The sequence below is a fragment of the Poeciliopsis prolifica genome, unplaced genomic scaffold, assembly GCF_027474105.1.
Source record: "Poeciliopsis prolifica strain line A6 unplaced genomic scaffold, Auburn_PproV2 SCAFFOLD105, whole genome shotgun sequence".
Taxonomy (NCBI): domain Eukaryota; kingdom Metazoa; phylum Chordata; class Actinopteri; order Cyprinodontiformes; family Poeciliidae; genus Poeciliopsis; species Poeciliopsis prolifica.
Window position 1 is genome coordinate 795,138 of NW_026562480.1, and position 19,680 is coordinate 814,817.

The window sequence follows — 19,680 nt, forward strand, 5'->3', positions numbered from 1 at the left end:
CCTCAGTGAATATTTATTGTTTTTGAATAAGTTCTGATCTGAAACTTTCACAACCTATCACAGAATTTGAAATAAAATGTCCATATGACACTAAACACATATAATAATAATAATAATAATAATAATAATAATAATAATAATAATAATAAATCATTACATAATAATAATTTCAATAATTATTATTAATTTATAAGTAATATTAAATAATTACTATAATTAATTATTAATAATAATAATTGTCAATGTATTTTGTAATAATAACTAAAAATATTGGACTAGATGCTAAACTATAATAAGATTTAATAATGATACTTACATTTTTAATAATAGATTTTCATATTTAATTAAATTTATTTTGGATTAAATAAATCTCACTTATCCATTTCTTTATGATTTAGTTGTGTACTTATCATAGATATTTTAAATTAAGTAAATTACATTAATATAAAGACTTTTTGTTCTTGTGGATTCAGGCACTTTTGGAACATAATCTCTGACAAGCTTAGGAACCTGGAAAGGTACAGAAAAAATGTATAACTGTTTGGTGTGTCTGGATATTAAATGTTATTCAAAGTAAGAAGAACATAAGTCAGTAATTACTACTTAAGCCCAAAGGTATAATATAGTCAATCAAAAACGTCGACAATTTTTTTTCATATTACTCTTGGACTGGACAATTTATCTAAAAGATAATTAGGCCCTTAAAGTTAAACAATTTTGAAGAGACGCAGTTAATCTTTGCGCTCCATCTGGGTGAGGTTTGTTCTGTCTCCCTCATCCAGGCTTGTGGTATGTCCTCTTCACGGCTGCCAGCTACAGTCTATTGTTCCCTCCAGGTCAGCTGATAAATGTGGCTGCGCCAACATGTCTGCAAGTTATTCTGCAACCAACGACGCCCTCTGGCGCTTCACAAGCACACAAACAGGTTACTCTGTCAATCATTGTATTGGATTTGTCTGCAAAGTACAAGTCTAAGTCAATGCGAGGAAAATAATAGGAAATTTGTATCAAAGTGGGGAACATGCAACCCCTGGAGCGTTTACACAGTGGAAGACAATTTAGGCGAGAAACTCAGCCAACCTCACATCGAACTATGACTATGATTGACAGCAAAAGGTAACTGGTTGTAAACATCCTATTTTTTGTCATAATGACACTTATTGATAATCAAATCAAAGTTCAATAAGTGGATGTCACCATGATTGATTTTTTTGTGTGTAACTATGGCAACATGAAAACGTGCTGCAGTAACTGTGGTCTTCAAGCAGCATCCTATGCTGTTTATTTTCATTTTCCTGAAGGTAGATTTTTACAAGCCAGTATTATTTAAGTCACTACTCACCCGTTTTCCACGTACAAAATGTGTCCGACAGTTTTCACGCTTTGTGTCCCTCATTCTTCCTCTGGCTGTGAAAGATCTCGGCTTTAACACTGATTTCTCTGTTGTTTCCTGATAATAACCTTACAGACCTGATGTAAGACTCATTGGAGAATTTTCTTGCCTTTTGTTTTTGCCTTATAAGAAAAGCAAAATCAGAGCCTAGAAACCACCCAATTTAAATGAGAATCAACATTTTTCTAAATAACATGGGGTCTTTATTTTGTACCAGTCATAAATATTGTAAAAGCTAATTTAAGGCTAGAAAGGTGTGTGTCTGAAGTCATGTAAAGATTTAAGAAAATTCACAATAAAGTCCAACTTGAGCACCAATTTTCAAGTTTAAAATCATTAAAGTGTCATCCTGTTTAATTCTTGGATTGATTAAATCAAATTAAAAATGTAATGAATGGTAAAGTATTCAATAAGTACTACACTGTAACAAATTGCCCTGTATTTTTACAGTAAAATGCTGGCAGCAGGGTTGCCAGCATTATACCGTTAATATACAGTACCCTTACTGTAATCAACTTTACAGTATATTACCGTCACAAAAGAAATCTTTTGATTACAGCACATTGCTGTTTTTATCGGATTTACAGTAGACTACTGGCAGGTGTGTTGCCAGTATATTACAGTTTTTCTATGGTACCATTACTGTTGAATTCACATACAGCTTACTACTGTAAATTTCCAATATAAAATAGAAACATGAAAAAAAACACTTAGAAAATGTAAGTTCCATCATGTCAAACATTTATTTGGAAAAAAAAAGAACCAACTCAAACATCGACTCATACACAGTGTTTAGTGGGCCACATAATAAAGACGAAGGTTTTGAAACGACAACGTATGTGTGCCTTAAACCTAAACCTTTTCTACAAGAATGTTGAGGGTAAACTGTCCAAAGTAAGTCATATTCTGGAAAAACAGTAAGAAAATCACCATCTATTTTGTGAAATAAATTTCTTAACTGATTTAAATAGTATTTGAATAAAGCATGAATTGTGGCCTTTTGATTAGTCTGAAATAAAATAAGTATGAAATAAATTATGGAAATAATGCATTGTACAACTCAGCACACTACTTTTTCAATACAAAATATGACTTTTTGTGGAAGTGAGGAACAATATGATGCAACATAAAACAAATGAAACATTTAACTTTCAATCTAAAGCATAGAAAAACATTGCAAATTTTAGTTTGATAACAATTTAAATGAAACATTTAGACTTGAATTTCCCTTAGGGCAAAATCAGAGCTACAACTTCAAATGATAAAACAATGAAACAATATTTGACAAGATAAGTTAAACATGGTGCCTGTACAGTCAAAATTACATCTGAAGAACAGAAAGTGGGAGCCTTAACAAAATTTATGCTGTTAATTGAAAGAGATGTCTTAAGATTATGCTGACCTTTAAACCAAAAAAATCTCTCAAGAACACTCCTGTTCAGGGATAAGTTGCCTTCATGTCTGTATAGTTTTTTGTTTGTTTGTTTTTGCGTGGAGGGGCAACAATATCTATAGCTTGGTTAGAAAGTTCTCACTATGAAATTCCACTCAAAGTCCATGAGGTTTTTCAGCAGAATTGAAACACGGGGGATGACAGTGACCGACTTCTTTTGAAAAGTTTTCCCTGTCCTCTTGGAGATGATCTTGCTACAGCTGGCCTTGGTCCGGGTTGATATCAAGAAAACGCCTGAAAATGCAGTAATTTCAGATTAGCATATGATGCTTAAGGAGTCAGGGTTTAATGTGTGCTAGATGAAGACAAACTTTTGAATGTTAAGAGTTAATAAAGAAACACCAGCATAACATAAACAGTTTTCTGCCAAGTCAACTCTGTGAAACTCCAAATTCCCAGTTGATATCCATTCACCAATTTCACTTTAGCAGCTAATCATAGCAAATCAAGTCAAATTACACAAAAGAAAGAAAAAGAGCTTCCAAACATGTCAATATTTGTAAATATGAATCATCAAAAATAACTTACCTTAGGATTGGCTCATAAAATGCAGGATTCAAATGGATAGTCCTTGTAAAGAAAGTTCTAGAGCAGGGGTGTCAAACTCCAGTCCTCGAGGGCAGGTATCCTGCAACGTTTAGATGTGCCTCTGCTGCATCACCTGAATACAATAATAGGTCATTAGCAAGACTCTGGAGAACTTATCTACACAAGGAGGAGGTAATGAAGCCATTTCATTCCAGTGTTTTTGTACCTGTGGCACATTGAAAAACTGCAGGACACCTGGAGGACTGGAGTTTGACACCCCTGTTCTAGAGGTTGCTTCCACATAAATCTAAAATCATTCCCAAAATGCAATGCTACTCAGAGTATACTACAGTATTTTATTAAAAACAGTAATAATTGCCCAGAATGCATTGTTTTTCACGGTGCAGTACCGTTTTCAATAGAAACAGTATGATACTGTTCAGTTTTGGCCGGTTTTTTTACAGCAATTTGTTACAGTGTAGTGCAACATATATGGATGCTTTCTGATTCCCAGTAACGTTGCTACTTCTTTTTTCTTGTCATATTTTTTTCTTTAGATTTACTAAATTAAATGTTAATTCAAATTAATTATTCAACCAGCTCTACCTGCTTGTCATATATATGGACAATACAAAGTAATGAACGTTAAAAAAAAACAAAACAGAAAAGTATCAATTAGTCATTAAACAAGTCAATTAATTGGCTAAAATGATTTTTAAAAAGTTTTAATTTAAATGCAATAACTATGACTCAACATGTTCGTCTTGGAGAATATTTACTAATTGTGCTGCTGGAACAAAACCGCGTTTAAAAACGGGGTTTCTAAACTCCTTGATGTGATGCACTTCCGGTGCGCCGGAAGTGTAGCGCCTCCGGCTACCACGAGGGGGAGTCACAACCCTGCCTGCTTAAAAAAAAAAAAAACAGATGCATTGGCACGTACTGGCCTGCAGATGGAGAAAAGAGCTGTACATATAATAAATTAATTTATTTAGCATTTTTAGGGTGTTTAGCATTTTTACTTAAATATTAAACAAGTTTAGCTTTTTTTAGTCTCCCCCTAATATTTAAAGTAAAGTATGAATGTTTTGTATTTGATAAAGATAAGCAAAACGACCCATAAAATCCGCAACAATAAGCCACAGGTGACCCTTTTTTTGTTTCTGCATGACATAATCCAGAAACATTTTGAAGAACGTCGCTGTAATTTTACCAACTTTATGGCTTGAACTCGGTCTCTTCTTGTTCTCCTGCATTTCTTCCACCTAGTTTCTCTTCATGCAACTTTCTGCAAGGGCTGCGCAGCAGGAAGTGGAGGCGCAGCTTTCATGATGATGATGATGATGATTGTGTCGCTGCTCCAGTGCAGACCCTGAACCTGGAGGAGGAAACCAGCAGCAACAGCAGCGCGGTCAGAAAACTTTCAGCACTGTGAGATCTGGATCTTTTCAGGTGAAATTTTAGAGCTTTCTCTCTCTCTCTCTCTCTCTCTGTCTCTCTGCGGGGAGAAAATGGCTTTGTGCGGCATTTCCGCTGCTTGTGCGGCCGCCACATTGTCACACTAGTCGGTTTGTGTTCGGGGATTTGTCGTAGCGGAAGATGTGGGCTGAGCTGCCCGCCTTTCCGCCGCTGCTTTTCGCTTCTCTCTCAGAACTTTACTCAAACTTCTTGTCCTCTCTTGTTGCTCCTGCAAAGGTGTTCACCGGGTGAAGATGAGCGACGCAAACGAGCCCAAAATTGAGCTTTTTGTTAAGGTAAGCGGCAGCGACGACAGCCAGCACACCCAGGGAGCGACGACGGGTTCATGGGAAAATTTGAGTTCGTAAAAGGAGACCTGTGTTTGTCTTCATGTCGCTCATGACTCAGCGCGGGTCATAAACCCCTGTAATCTCATTAAAAGCACATTAAGACAACAGGCGACGGGTTTAAATTGAAGTTTGTTCCTCTCCATAATGACTCCTCTGTATGAACATGCGCGCCGCCCTGCACGTTTTCCCTCCACCGCAGTGAAAGATGCTGTTGTAACTTCTCTAAAGTCACATCCTGAGCTGCACTATCACACATCTGATTGCCTAAAGTTCAATCAAAAAGTGCCTATTCATGCTATGTGGCTTTAAAAGTTTTCCCAGGATAAAACATCCACTATTTTTGCGTCTGCTGACTCGGTTTGCATTATTTCATACATGAGAATCTGTTTCCAGCTGAATAAGTGCTCAGATGGCATGCAGGGTTCGGTAAATAAGTAGATTAAACAGCTGACAGGATGTGTTGGTTTTGGTTTATGTGCTCAAAATATTTGACCTTGAAAAAATGGACTTTAAGAAAACATTTTCAGCAATCTTTTCAATTTGAAAATGCATTTTTACCCCTGCTGCTACAAAATAAAACCTCTCCATAGTCACGAAAAGACAGATTTATTTTATATACAACTAAGAGCCCTCTGTACTGAAGCACATTGAAAACCTCCTGCTTTTCCCACCAAATATTGATTTCTGAGTTAAATCATTAGTATTGTTGTTTCTAAATGAATATTAACTTGTTTTCTTTGTATTATTTGAGGTCTGAAAGCACTGCATCTTTTTCATTATCTTGACCGTTTCTCATTTTCTGCAAATAAATACAAAACTTTTGTCTGTAATTTCAGAGACATGTTATCAGTAGTTCATAGAATTAAAGAACAATGTTCATTTTACTCATAGAGCCATAAAAATTTAAATCAGAGAAATTGATCATTTAAAGTGGACTCTTACAGAGCTGCATATATGATTGTGCACTTAATGTAAAGTTTTATTTCGAAATCTATGGAAGTTCAAATAAATTGCGTGTTTTTAATTTTTAGATTGGAGAACAAAGTGAAGTATTTAACTTTTACAAAAGATGAAAAACCTCTTATGTAGTAAAATGAAGTAATTCCTTCAGACAGTAACAAGTTTCCCCCTGATTGTAATACTTACATTTTTGCTTCATCAGATCTTTAGAAATGGTTTCAGAAATTATAATCTCTCTCCCCCGTGGATATTTTTCAATCTGGATTTTCATTTTTAGTGTAATGGCTTCTTCCTCACTGAGCAGCTTTGCAGGCCATGTTGGTGCAGAACTCGCTCCACTCATTCCTGTTTCACTCTACATATTTAGAACGTCTCTCATTTATTTAAACTGTGTTTTGGTCTTAGCAAATCATCTTTGCTTTTATTTTGGTGAAAATACAAAAAGCTGATTTTTTCCCCCCATCTCATTAATCTATACCTAAAACACACTTTCTCCATCTTATAAGTAAAATAGTTGTAGTGATATAGAGCTTGATCAATTTGCATTTTTATAGAATTTGCAAATCATCATTAGCAAATGGAAAATGTGCAGTTTTTAAAATAAAAACTTGTTTTAATAGGAGTCAGTGGGAGATAAATTGCAGTTAGTTTGGAAGATTAAAACCTCACAATTTTAGGTCAATTTAATGAACACAGAGAAAGTTAAGTAGGCGTAACATTAATAAAGTTAAAAATTCCCCGAATCCATTGGGTTAGGTGATTAAAATAAGGAAATGTACATTTTTAATTACATTGCTTTGCATTTGCATTTCAAACCCTGTAAAGTCTTGTGTAACTAAAACCTTTACGAGGAACACGAACCACAATAACCTGTAAATGTTTTACTTTCCCTGCTTGTTGATGTCAAACACCTGGCTTGATGAAAAGAAACGAATCTCGTTTTGCAGGCAGGAAGTGATGGTCTGTGCATCGGCAACTGCCCGTTCTCCCAGCGCCTCTTCATGGTCCTGTGGCTGAAAGGAGTGGTTTTCGACGTCACCACAGTGGATATGAAGAAGTAAAGAACCGCCCTCGTTTGTGTTTGTTTTCATTTGATCCTGTGCAGGTTGCTGCTGGTACAACAGAGACATTTATGTTGTTGACCGGGACTCCAAAAACACAAAGTTTCACCAAGTATTGTTGGTCTGGTTTCTGGTGCATAATGTCTCACTAAACGTGAAATAAGACAAAACTAACTAACAGGTAAGTTTTGAGCAAGAAATAGGAGCTTGTTTCAAGTCAACCGTTCCTTATTGTTGTTTTAAAGGAGTTTTTGTTCAGTTTTGCCTCATTAAAAGAGAAATAAACTTCCAGTGGGACTAGAACTTGGTTGCTAGGTGGCAGTTGGTTATGGCACTTTTTCATCAATACTATTATTGATTTAAAACAAGCTCTTAACATCTTGCTGAAAAGTTACTTGTAAGTAATTTTGTCTTATTTCAAGCACAGTCAGATATTTGGACTGGAAACCGAACCAAAAGTATTGGGGTTGAGAAAACCCCAAGTTTTAAAAAGGCAGTTCACACTCGTGACAATTGGTACGATATCAAGAGTCACGAAGACTTTATTTTGCTGGTTCTTTTAAAAAGAAACTAACATTATTTAACTAATTAACTGCTATATGTTTGTGAAAGTGAATTATTTTGACCCACATCTGCTCAAAATACCTTAATATTAAGAAATTATTGATTTAAAACAGGCTGAAAAGTTACTCTGAAGTTAGCTTGAAGTACACTAAGATATTTGCAGTAGAAACTAAACCAAAAATACTTGGCAATGTTTTGTGTTTTTGTCGTGTAACTCATAGGCCAAAAAATAAAAATAAAAACTACTTGTGAAGGTCGCAGCCTATCGTCGATGAGTTGGGCCAATCACCCAGTAGCGTGAAATAAGAAAGAAAGCAGAGCGTTGGGTTATGGAGTAACTGTTTTGGTTTTTCTTCTTCCTCTCAGGAAACCAGACATCCTGAAGGATCTGGCTCCTGGAGCTCAGCCTCCCTTCCTGCAGTACGGCAGCGAGGTGAAAACCGACACCAACAAAATCGAGGAGTTCATCGAGTCGACGCTCTGTCCTCCAAAGTAACCACTGACCTTCACTTGTTCTGTTAGGATGTAATTTTGTTCTGAATGTTTGACCTGAAATGATATGAAGTGATAATTTAGTGATAATCCTGGTTATAGTCTCTTTGGATAAATCACTGCCCAGATCTTAAGTCATGCTTCTGATAACTTTCTATTGATATTTTAATTGATGAATAGGTTTTTCTTAAGCGTTCGGAAGCTATTTTATTGTTTTTAAAATTTATTAATACTAGTTTAGACCTGGAACTGTTACTATTTTATGCTGAATCTATGCTATAAACAATAATAATGCATGTACACCTAGACCAGTCACAATTACAAATGTTAGTGGACGATAAATTGTCCCAGAATTTATTGCGATAAACGATAGCATTGTTGTTTTGAGATCATTTTCAAATAATATATTGATAAAGATATAATAAGACAAAGAAACTTTAATTTTGTGCAGAACTCTCTACATTTTAAATTTCTAAAATAACACAAAACAATGCAATACATAAAAATCACAAATAAATTATTTATGACAAAATTACCCTTCAAAAATATAAATAATCAACCTCATTTTAATTTATTGTGTGGTTAATTAATTAATTGATTAATTGAAACATGGTTAGCCTCAGAATAATTAAAAATACACCATAAAAACTTTGAAACTTCAACAGAAAACCTGAAAAAGAAAAGTATAAGAAAGAAGTGTAACTTCTTGGAAACAAAATTAGAAGCGATCTTAAAAACTGCAGACATGTCTAAATTGATTAAAATAAATTATTATGAAGCTGTTAGCTGCAACTTAGCTCTTTTTTATTTAGCTATTTGTTTTGAGTTTTTTGTTGTTGTTTTTTTAATGTAACCACCATCTGTTTTTCCAGATATCCCCGTCTGGCGGCTCGTAATCCAGAGTCCAACACAGCAGGAGTCGATATCTTCTCCAAGTTCTCTGCTTACATCAAGAACTCAAACCCTCAGACTAATGACAGTAAGCATCAGAAATAATGATGACATCGCCACAGGGAAGCAAAACGCTGAAGTCACCATGTTAATCTTAGGCTATAAAAGAAAAACCCAGCAGGGAGGGAGTGTCTGTTAATAACATTACAGTTTTAGCAGCGCTACGTCAGCGTGAACAGCGCACATCCTCTTAATCTCCCCGCTTCTTCTTTGTGTCTGTTCGTTCTCAGATCTAGAGAAAGGCCTCATTAAGGCTCTGCAGAAGCTGGACAACTACCTCGGCTCCCCACTTCCCGACGAGATCGATCAGGACGCCGCCGAAGAGGTCACTTCCTCGTCACGCCCCTTCCTGGACGGCCAGCAGCTCACCCTGGCGGACTGCAACTTGCTGCCAAAGCTGCACATCTTGAAGGTAATCTTCTCAGTGTGCAACGTTTATCCTCACCGCGGTTTTCCTGATCCCTGCCACTCAATCGGATCCTTTTTTACCCTCAGGTGGTGAGTTTGAAGTACAGAAACTTCACCATCCCAGAGTCTCTGACTAACGTCTGGAGGTACCTGAACGCAGCGTACGCCAGGGAAGAGTTTAGTGCTACCTGTCCTGTCGACACAGAGATCCTCATGGCGTATTCATCTGTAGCGAAATCTCTGAAGTAGGACGGCGATAGGCCTGTTGAAGTTAAAAAAACAAATCCACACAGACATCAGTAATCAAATATTTACTCTGCAAACAACCAGGATCTGTTTCCCTGCCGACGGGTGTTTTCTTTAAGCTTTGTTTACCTTTTGATATGCAGACTGCACACACCCACAGGTGGGTCTTTGTATTTATTCTCTACTTTAGTCAGGATCGGTTACATCAGCAGGGAGACGAGGGCAGAGTCTAGATCAGTGGTGTCCAAACTTCTTCCGCCGAGACTCAAAATGAGCTTTTCTGTCCATTAAACATCATAAAAATTATATTATTATGAATGTTTTTTCCTTTACCTGCACAACAATGAATTGAACAAGTCAAATTTTTTTAAATCAAAACCAACTTTAGAATGAAATTTGCCTTAATGTTTAAATTTATTTAACTTTTTGAACCAATTATTTTCTATTTTGTTGGTCTGTAAATTTGTGAAAACAAAATTCTTTGTATTTTCCATTTAAGATATTAACTTGCCATGGAAATAACACCTTAAAATGATTTTAAAAAGTGTCCCTCTCATCCTAAATTTGCACTGTTTTTTTTAAACGCAGTCGGGGCCACAGAAACTCATTCCAAGGGCCACAAATGGCCCCTTCGCCGCACTTTGGACACCCCTGATCTAGATAATACAGGACAAAATCAAACTGTTTCTTTCAGGAAGGCTTGCATTTTCACACACCTTTTTTTTTCACAAAAGCCTTTCTGTTTACGTTTATTCACCTGCTTCATTGAACTTTAACCTCAGAACAGAGCCGGTTCCATCTTTTCTTTGGTATTTGGGCAGAATAACAATTTGGGGCCCCACTCTCTCACCTAATGCCACTGTTTGCTGCAATTCTCAGCAGAACAATGTTTTACTTAAACTTTAGGCTGGTTAAAGAATCTAACTTTATGATAACCTTTAAGAAAAAAAATTATGCGTTTAAAAGAATATAAAATGGACATGTTATGCTAAATTAATATTTTTATATTTTTTTGTACTTCCCTACTGCCTCCGAAAGCAACCCAAGCTCTTAAAAACCATCCAGATGGTTTTTGGTTATGGGTTGACATCTTTTGGAAAGTTTTCTGTTTCAAAAAACCTCCAGAATATAATGTAACAAATCAGCCAGCTGCTTACCTAACAACCCAAGCGGCATGTTTGCTCAGCTGGTTGTATGGCTGCCTGAAAAGACAAGTGTTTCGCTGTTGATTTATCATCTAGAAACCACTTGCTGCATTCTTGTTGGTTGTGCCAGAGGCTCTACTAATGCTTTTCAAAGATGTAAGAATGTGTAATTGCTCATTTGGGTTTAAAGTGACAAGATGCCTCAAAACGGCTCATTCTGGAAGGAGCACAAAATATCAGAAGTGAAGAATAATTTTGTGCAAAAAAGTTGTCAAAAATGTTTCTTACAGCAATAGACTTATTCTAACTTGTTCAAGGAAGAATTGTAGACCACCTTTAAAAGAAAATTATTTTTATTTAAAGTAGAAAAGACTAATTTGATTTTGTTATAAAAAGCAAAGTTAAACCAAACACAAATCTGCAACATTTCTTCTCTACCTGCTGTGTATGATGGAGAAAAACTTTTCAGGGTAAAAAGAAAAATAAAAGAAATATTTTTTATATGGTCACAAGAAAGCAGACAGTTATAGTATATAGTTTGTAAAAAGCATGTTAGCACAAGAAGCTATAAGTATTATTTCATCTTTTAGTGGAAAGATAACAGGCTAGCTACTGGAGTTTCTAGCATGTCCAATATCAGTGTTTAGGCTTCCAACTAGTAAAAAAAAAATACATACAAGATATTTTGATTTGCATTTTTAAAGTATATAACAATCTGCTATTGGTAGAGTTGGTCCATTGATAAACTGCGGGCTAATTAGCGACCCAGCTAACACATCTAATTGGCTAGCTAGCATCAGTCACCAAAAAAAATCAAAAATTAAATATTTTTACTTTAATACTACAGGAGAAAAAAACCCATACATGTCTGATTACAACATCAAAATGGACAGTCGTTTAATTTTCCCTTCTCTTTACTTTTCTTCCAGTGTATTCTTAAGATTAATTATTCCAACACGTCCAGATTAACCCGTTTTAGTCTCTCGTCATTTTTTAGGGAAGTGATATTTGCATACCGTCGAGTCATTTTGTGTTTTAATCACAGGTGTTTCCCACAGACTTTATCACAGAGGAAACACAGCTTTTCATGATTTAGAAAAGATTTGCATTCATTACGGAACAGAGGAAAACATCGAGCCGGCGCTGAAAGCAGTTCGACAGGAAACCGTTTCAATAGACGCAGGCTTCCTCTTTCTGCCCTCCCACAGCAAGTGTGAAGGATTAGTCAAGATTAGTGAGCTTGTTTTGTGATCCTCTTTCAAGGCCTCTAATTAATAACTACATGAATGGAAGAGAGACTGTGAGCAGATTTTTAGGCTTTTTGATTGCTTCAAAATACCATAACCACTCCCTGTTTTCTTTTAAATTAAAATCGACTAAATCAAAAATTTTGCTGTGGTAGGATTTGTAGTAACATAAAGTAAAACCAGTACATTACAATAAAATCGTGGTATTTTTTTTTCCTAAGGCTATCATAATGTTTGAATTTTACAGTAACCCATACCTAATTAAAACATTTTTCTTTTGATTGTGGTTGAGTTTTGGAGCTCAGAAGTTGTATATTTAAAGTTTAAGCCTAATAACAAATATTATTATTAATGGGAAACAATTAGATGAAAATCTTTGCACTGTAGCTGGTGTATGGAGCCCCCTGTTGGTGTGGAGCCGCAGAAAGCTGCATAGTTTGCTTATTCCTTGTTCTGGCTCGGCCCTTGTTGATGTGACTGACTAGACAGCTGTGTAGTTTTCACGTTTCCACAGTTAAATAGGATTTATTGAAGTTCCTGGAGATACTTTCTTATTGGAAATGAGCCACTGAATCTGTTTTTAAAAAGTCTGTGGAAGGAACACAACTGTATGGGATTTTATTATTGTTCAATTATTTCATGAAAATGTTTCATTTTTATGTAATGTTTGCAGTTAAGTTGAAAAAACATCTGTTTAGAACACGTGTCAAACTTGAGGCCCGTGGGCCAAATCCGGCCCGTCATAGCCTCTGGATTCTGGACTAAACATTAAGTCTGCTTAAATATAATGTTTTCAATCAAATCAATGCAGTTTTTATCTGTTTACTACAAAATTACATCAGTCAGTCCCTCCAGTTTCTTGCCTATTATGGAAATTAACAAAAATCAACAAAACCACACATTTCTTGCACGAATTATTGGGAGTTTATTGAAGAGTTCTCTTAAAAATTATCAAAAAACTTTCTAACTTGTACTGAACAGCTGCTTCAGTCTTAACGGATGTCAGATTATTGCCCACGATCTAAACAGCGAGGAATAAAAACTTGTATCTACCGTCATAAATAAGTGCAAATATTTCCAAATTACAACCACAAACAATTTGATTCTTATTGCAGAAAAAAATCACAAAAACAATCATGAAGTTCTGGCGGAACTAAAAAGACATTCAATTATATTATTTAATGTTAAAAATTAATTATTTTTAACAGTTTATCAATACATTCTGGCACTACCGCCCCTTTAAGAGCACTCATGATCTTGATTTGATCCAAAAGGAAAATGAGTTTGACATCCTGCTTTAGAACATGGATTTGTTTCTCTGTTACATATCAAACATGTGATCAAAGTATAGATTACTTGTATATTTTGGTTACGTGAATTTCTTCTGACAAAATAGCAAATTATAAATATGCCGCCGTTAGCCTTATTTTTATCCAAAGAGATCTGAGACTCGGTCGTAACTCTGTCTGTTGGTCCAATTCACAACGCGAAGTTTTCTTGCCTATAAAACGACCTTTATTGAAATCAAACTGGAAGGAACAGGAGCTAATAACACACTTTGTTTGGTTAAGCACTAACACATCCAGTGAACCTCAGGGTAACACAGTTTAACATTTCCAGAGGCTATTTTGACATTAAGTTCTTTAGTGTTGCTGAAAATGACCGAAGTGCAATTAGAAAATCCTGTCCATGTAGCTGGACTGTTAGAAATCAGCTCTGAGTTAATTCACCTCAATAAACCCGAATCTGTTAAGGATTTGGGTTTGATTACAGAATGTTGTCGTGGATTTGATCTGTTTTTTTAATATAGACTAATGCTTAAAGGGATTAAATAGGAATACCTTCACTGTTAATCTTATTAATGTTTTTGTCCAAGCATAGCAGAAACTCTCATTTCTTAATATATATTTGAAACAATTTCAGGGACCAGGAAATGTGTTGGATTTTTATTTTCTGCTCTTCATTTCACATGTTTTGTTATTGATGTTGTCATTTTTCACTTTGTCTTAATGCATCATGAAGTTAAAAAAAAATCAAAGCGGCAGCGAGGACAATCAAACTCACAGCTGAAAAATTTTTATTTCACTTTTATTAAAGTTCCAATAAAAATATCTTCATAATAAAATGCGTCCTTCTTTATTTCTGGCTTGTTTTGAAAAGTCCACATAAAAAGAAAACAGAAGGAAGTTCCTGCTGAATATGTAACAATTTTATATGTAGTTTGATGAATATGATAATATGCTTTACATGACTGACTAACAAGGAAGTTGTTATATTTGGTTCAGTCAGAGATTATAATCCGAGATTTAATCAAATTCAATGGGTCAAACAATAACCAGTGTAAATATGACATAATCTAAAACTATGAAGATTCTGTATAATATGAGGGCTTTTATTATTTATCTCCATATTTGTAAAAGTCCCAAGAGAAATGAACTGATTCTACATTATTTAGCACAAAATGCTTTGTTAGGGAAACAGAATCAGTACCAAACAGAACAGTGTTAGCTGAGCTAACAGAACACAATGAAAAACTTGTTTTTCTATAGAAACTTAAAAAAACAAAGAGAAGTAGGACTTTTAAATCTCTTCACAGGAACTTAAAAAACACTTCACATGTAAAACTTGACAAAAATCAGATGATCTGAAGCACCAAGACTAGCATGAAACTGAAAACACAACTCCTCTCATCGTCACTTTATACATGTTTGAGTTCATTTAAGCTGAATTATTTTATTTGTCTGTTTTTAAACAGCTGGCCTTAATCCAGTCAGTACAACATATACCTGGACAATACGGCTGAAAAACGTGAGCGTTTCATGTCAGTTTATCAATAATTATTGATTAATTTTTTGTTTTATATACCTGAAATGCTGCTGAAGGTTTGTTAAGAGGAAACGAACCTTTCCTCTCATCTCCCCATGCTGTTGTTTATGTGTAAGCAGTAATGAGGCAAAACCTGAAACTGCTGCTCCGCAAGTTCCTCAGCACGGTGTTGCTAGGTGACCAAAGAACAGTGAGAGTTGCTAGGCAACCAAAGAGCTAACTTTGCTAAGCTAGCTGACACAATTTATATTACTCTATAATGATAGTAGTTATTATAATAATTACTACTATTAACCATAATGTGATGGAGAATTAGGACTACACTAAGAAAATAATAAAGACTTTGAGAATAAAGTAATTATTTATTCTAGTTAATGCATTTTTATTTCTTATGGCCTTGATATTTCGATTCGGAGAATATGAATAATAATTCTTGCTCCGCAGTTTATAATTTTGATTAAAAGAGTTCAGAAAGAACAAAAATTTTTCAAGTGAAGATCTAAAGAAGTTACATTGAATTACTTTTAACATTCTTTCTAGATAAATATCTTTCAATAGAAATGTTTTCCACTTTTATTAAATACCTTCTAGAAGAGCTGCTTCTGACAAATGATACTGATGGTTCAACTTGTGATGAGCTAAAACTTAATTTTCCTTTAACGTCTCAGCCGTTCTTTTTGAAAGAGACATTTGGAGGCACAGGTGGTTCTGGTGGTTCGGTTCAGACCAGCAGGAGGCCCAGTGCAGGCAGCAGGCAGAGCAGCGCTCCTCTCAGGCCGAGGGCACCAACAGACCCGGCGGCGTTGCACAGATCCGTGTCGCAGCAGTCGTTGGTGTAGTTAAAGTACACCCCAGAAGTGTACTTCTGTCCGGCCAAGCCACACTGCATCGGGACGGCACAACTCTTCTCGTATATCGTCAGCTGAAGGGCGCCTGGGGAACCAAAAACAGAGCGAATCGTGGATTTAGTGGCGAAAATGCTGCAGATGGTTTATAGAGAATCTCCAGCCACATTTACTCATTGTTAACCAGCTTTCAGTGAGAGTTTTAACAGCCATATTTTTGTATGTTTGCTCAAAGTTGAACCAGAAGCTAACTAGCAGCTAATATTTCTCGTTTTCCTCCTTAAATTAAAGGCTACTGGTTTCTTTATTATATTTGGGCTCAATTGAAGAAAACTATTCACAGCAATAAAACCAGGACATAGATCTCAATTTGAAAATGCTTAAAACAGCAATTAAAAGCAGATTTGGGTGCACCAAAGTGTGCTGTAAAGTATAAGTTAATGAGGAGATGTAGTTCTATTTACCTTTGTGTTACAGCTAACGTTTTTGTAAGTAGATTTTAATTTAAAAGTTGTAGTTTTTAAAATAATTAATTTATTCTTGTCTTGTTGTGGTGGGCGGCCGCATAAAATCAGTGCATGGACCGCAGAATGGCCCCCGGACCCTAAGTTGAACATGCTTGGTCAAGAGCATGCACATTAAATTTCTTAGTATATTTTTCTACTTAAATTAGGAACTGAACATAATTAATTAAATCACAAAACAATCAACTTTTATTGATATTTTATTTTGAAATGATCCCTATAAGAAAAGTTATCAGTGTGATTCTGTTATTGTAAACTATCAGCACGAGATGTGACCTTTGACCTCTGACAAAACACAGGGAGTCCTTTGCCACTTCCAGATATTTTTGGAGGTTACGGTTACTTTTAGATCATTTAATGACGTTATGCTGTCAGTTTGCCTGATGAAAAACGGATCTGAGTTCCAGAGCGCTGAGTCATTCTTTTGTTTTTGTTTCTACAGAGAAAACCAGTTGCAGCAATCTCTGGTAGTTCCCAGCGACGCAGAAAACAAGATTCAAAATCAAACATCAAATGTGACACACAAATGATTTCAAGCTCTAAAAGTATTTTTTTAAAAGACTGGGACAAACTATTCCCACAAAGGCTTTTATTTTGACAGGACTTCGTCTGGCTTTGACCTCGCCTTCCTTTCGCCACACTGGACAGGCAGCGCTGGCCTGCAGGACACTCCAGAGGAAACTTCAGGCAGTCCATGGGAGAAATGGCAGGAAACACACAGGTGTAACACTGCAAACAGCCTGCAGAGCGAAAACAGAACGATTTCAATTAAATTGAACCATCTGAGTGCATAATTCATCACCAGATTACCTTACTGAAGGTTAACACATCTGAATTTCTGCCATATTTGATCAGCAGAGAAACTAATTTAAAAATTAAATGTTTACTATAAAACAGCAGTTTACCACAAAAACTATTAAACAACAACAATAATAATAAAAAGAGTGTAATGTGTGGGTTACAAAAAAAGGTGCCATTCATATTTTCAGACAAATTTATTATTTTTCTCAACATTTAAATTGCAGTTGCAGCCATTTTGTTAATCAAAAATGATTTAATCATTTAATTTAAGGTTGATTTCAGTGGAGTTATGTTATTCTTTAACATAATAAAAGATGATCACTCTTAAAAGGAGAACTACAATGTGGAAGGTGAAATGAATACTTTAAATAAAAATATGAAAAAATGCAAACGTTTGTAAGTAAAGTTGGTCTTGATCTTTTTCTCTGGTGCCATTTCCTAAATTTTATACCAATAAAATAAAAATAAAAACTTATACTATTGTGTTCCACAAGTGGTGAATGAGAATACTGTAGTTATTTAATTTAATTATTTGTAAAACACATTCTGATGATTTAATTGTATGCTCTGAATGGACTGGGGGAAAAAATAGTTTTTTTAATAATGTTTTACAAAAGTCTAACTGGGTGTAACATTAAAATAATTAAGAAAGCCCAACATAAGACATCTCAGCCTTAATTTATACTTCCTTGCTTATTTCCAATCAAAACTAAATAAATTATAAAACAAAAAACCTACAATTTGAAACATTTTTTCTCAAAATTGTATTTGAATTACACAACAACAAACAAACCATCATTTCAGGTAAATTCACATTTCTTTCATCTTTGTGATCTAAAATGAATCCTCAAATTCAGAGAAAGAAATCCAATCTTTGTGTTTTTCTGTTGAACAAGATCATTTAAAAAAAGCCAATTTCTGCTAAGACGTCACAATGAAGGCCTTTAAAAACATTTAAAGAATATTATAAAGTTTCTTTCTGTCTCCTATTCTGACACACCAATAGTTTTCAATGATGCTGATGGGTTTTTGAGTCAAAAAGAGAATCAATCTACTAATATTTGCTAGATGTGACTCTTCTGGAGGTGAAGGTCATACCTGCCAAGTGAAGACAACTCAGGAGTCCAATTAGGAGACATAAACGAGTCATGATGCTTCCTTAAAGTCCCTCTGCTCGGTTCTCCAACAGGAGCTGAAGGAACCTCTTCCCTGGATGCTACAACTATAACAGCTTGATCTGAGACGAACTCCGGCTCATTCTCTAATTAACTTTCTCCTCTACGTTTGCTCACTTCTTTTTATATTCTCATTAATCTGATGAAAGTTCGCTCCTCCAGTGTTTCTGTCTTCGGATCACCTGAGCTTTTCCTCACTCCTGTCCTTTTTGTCCCGTCCGGGTCTCTGGCATCAGCGTCTCTTCACTGCCAGAGACTAATTTGGAGTCTCTGCAGTTTCTAATTTAATTTGGAGGTAATTGTAAATAGCTGACATGCTGAAAAACACGCTTGGATGCTTATGTTACCGTCTCAGGTTGACTTCACGACAGACACATTCAGGTTTATTCTATCAAAAGAGAAGATCGATTTAGTGGTTGACATCATCAATCCAGGAACTTCTGCCTCTGAACATCAAACAAGCCCAACTTGTCTCAACATTTTTAAAATGTAAACAAAGAAAGTGCTTCAGTGCCATTCAGAAATAAGAAAATAAAGATGAAAAGCTGCTGAAATGTCATGAAAGGGGATACAATTTTAAATAAAATGAATGTTTTGGGCAAAAATGTGCATGTAACTATGAGGAGTAGATAATTTATTGTCCTTTTAAATATTCTTCTTTCTTCTGTGTTACCTTCATTAGCAGCTTATTGTTATCTTACTATCATTGTTATCACTGTCTCTGTTTTTTTTAATTTTATTTATTGTTATTTAACAGAGATTAATAGGAATTTAAAGGTGTACATTGAAAAGGAATTGGTAATCATTCTGATGCTGTTATTATTTATAACTGTCATTATTGCCAAGTTTTTTTGTGATCATTTTGTCTGTGCAATATGATTTATTTGTTGGCTCTTTTGCAGAGTATACTGAACAAGCACATAAATATTATAACATGGCTTTATTGGCATTTTAAAAAAATAAATATTTAATTAATGATTTGATAATATGTTTTATTATATTAAGATAAGAGGTAGGATTCAATAATTGCATTTCTTCCTACATTTTCTCAAACAGAAAAGTGAGTAGTAAATAAATCATTAAGTTCAAGGAGGTCATGTATGCACATGTTTTCTCTGTCCCACTGATTGCTTGTTTCATTGTTTTTAAAAACCAGTTTGAGATAAATAAATCAAATAAAAAGATAATAATATAACAATCTTGCAGGTTCAGCTCTGTAGTTGGACTCTGAAAACAAACATAAACACAGAAGT

General features: G+C 35.1%; 2 protein-coding genes and 1 long non-coding RNA gene across 4 annotated transcripts; 1 reads left to right on the plus strand and 2 right to left on the minus strand.

Annotated features, from left to right (window-relative positions):
• Positions 1-2,172: 2,172 nt before the first annotated feature.
• On the minus strand, positions 2,173-4,689 carry LOC129354155 (uncharacterized). The gene is made up of 3 exons (XR_008605132.1): positions 4,592-4,689; positions 3,375-3,507; positions 2,173-3,080 (listed from the first exon to the last, which is right to left on the minus strand). It is a non-coding gene; the product is annotated as an uncharacterized LOC129354155 (long non-coding RNA).
• Positions 4,690-4,708: 19 nt separating this feature from the next.
• On the plus strand, positions 4,709-14,381 carry clic1 (chloride intracellular channel 1). Its single transcript, XM_055023666.1, has 7 exons — positions 4,709-4,826; positions 5,070-5,128; positions 7,090-7,199; positions 8,134-8,259; positions 9,132-9,238; positions 9,441-9,622; positions 9,706-14,381. The coding sequence occupies exons 2-7, from the start codon at positions 5,087-5,089 to the stop codon at positions 9,865-9,867; spliced, it is 729 nt and encodes a 242-aa protein (XP_054879641.1). The 5' UTR covers positions 4,709-4,826; positions 5,070-5,086; the 3' UTR covers positions 9,868-14,381.
• Positions 10,060-18,759, minus strand: LOC129354154 (prostate stem cell antigen-like). 2 transcript variants are annotated; one of them, XR_008605131.1, is made up of 4 exons: positions 18,351-18,759; positions 17,072-17,191; positions 15,122-16,015; positions 10,060-10,144 (listed from the first exon to the last, which is right to left on the minus strand). XR_008605131.1 is itself a non-coding variant. In XM_055023667.1 (3 exons), the coding sequence occupies exons 1-3, from the start codon at positions 18,400-18,402 to the stop codon at positions 15,804-15,806; spliced, it is 384 nt and encodes a 127-aa protein (XP_054879642.1). In that variant the 5' UTR covers positions 18,403-18,759; the 3' UTR covers positions 14,328-15,803. The 2 variants fall into 2 exon arrangements, 1 of the variants encoding a protein (XP_054879642.1); XM_055023667.1 differs by lacking the exon at positions 10,060-10,144 and having other exon boundaries at positions 14,328-16,015.
• Between the last annotated feature and the right edge of the window lie 921 nt (positions 18,760-19,680).

What these genes read in the sequence shown, in the direction of transcription:
- clic1 (XM_055023666.1), top strand. Translation starts at nt 5,087, where the DNA reads ATGAGCGACGCAAACGAGCCCAAAATTGAGCTTTTTGTTAAG. An exon ending in AAATTGAGCTTTTTGTTAAG is followed by an intron (nt 5,129 to 7,089) that starts GTAAGCGGCAGC and finishes CTCGTTTTGCAG; the next exon opens with GCAGGAAGTGATGGTCTGTG. An exon ending in CAAAGCTGCACATCTTGAAG is followed by an intron (nt 9,623 to 9,705) that starts GTAATCTTCTCA and finishes TTTTACCCTCAG; the next exon opens with GTGGTGAGTTTGAAGTACAG.
- LOC129354154 (XM_055023667.1), bottom strand. Translation starts at nt 18,402, where the DNA reads ATGACTCGTTTATGTCTCCTAATTGGACTCCTGAGTTGTCTTCACTTG. An exon ending in GAGTTGTCTTCACTTGGCAG is followed by an intron (nt 17,192 to 18,350) that starts GTATGACCTTCA and finishes TTCGCTCTGCAG; the next exon opens with GCTGTTTGCAGTGTTACACC. An exon ending in TGTGGCGAAAGGAAGGCGAG is followed by an intron (nt 16,016 to 17,071) that starts GTCAAAGCCAGA and finishes TTGGTTCCCCAG; the next exon opens with GCGCCCTTCAGCTGACGATA.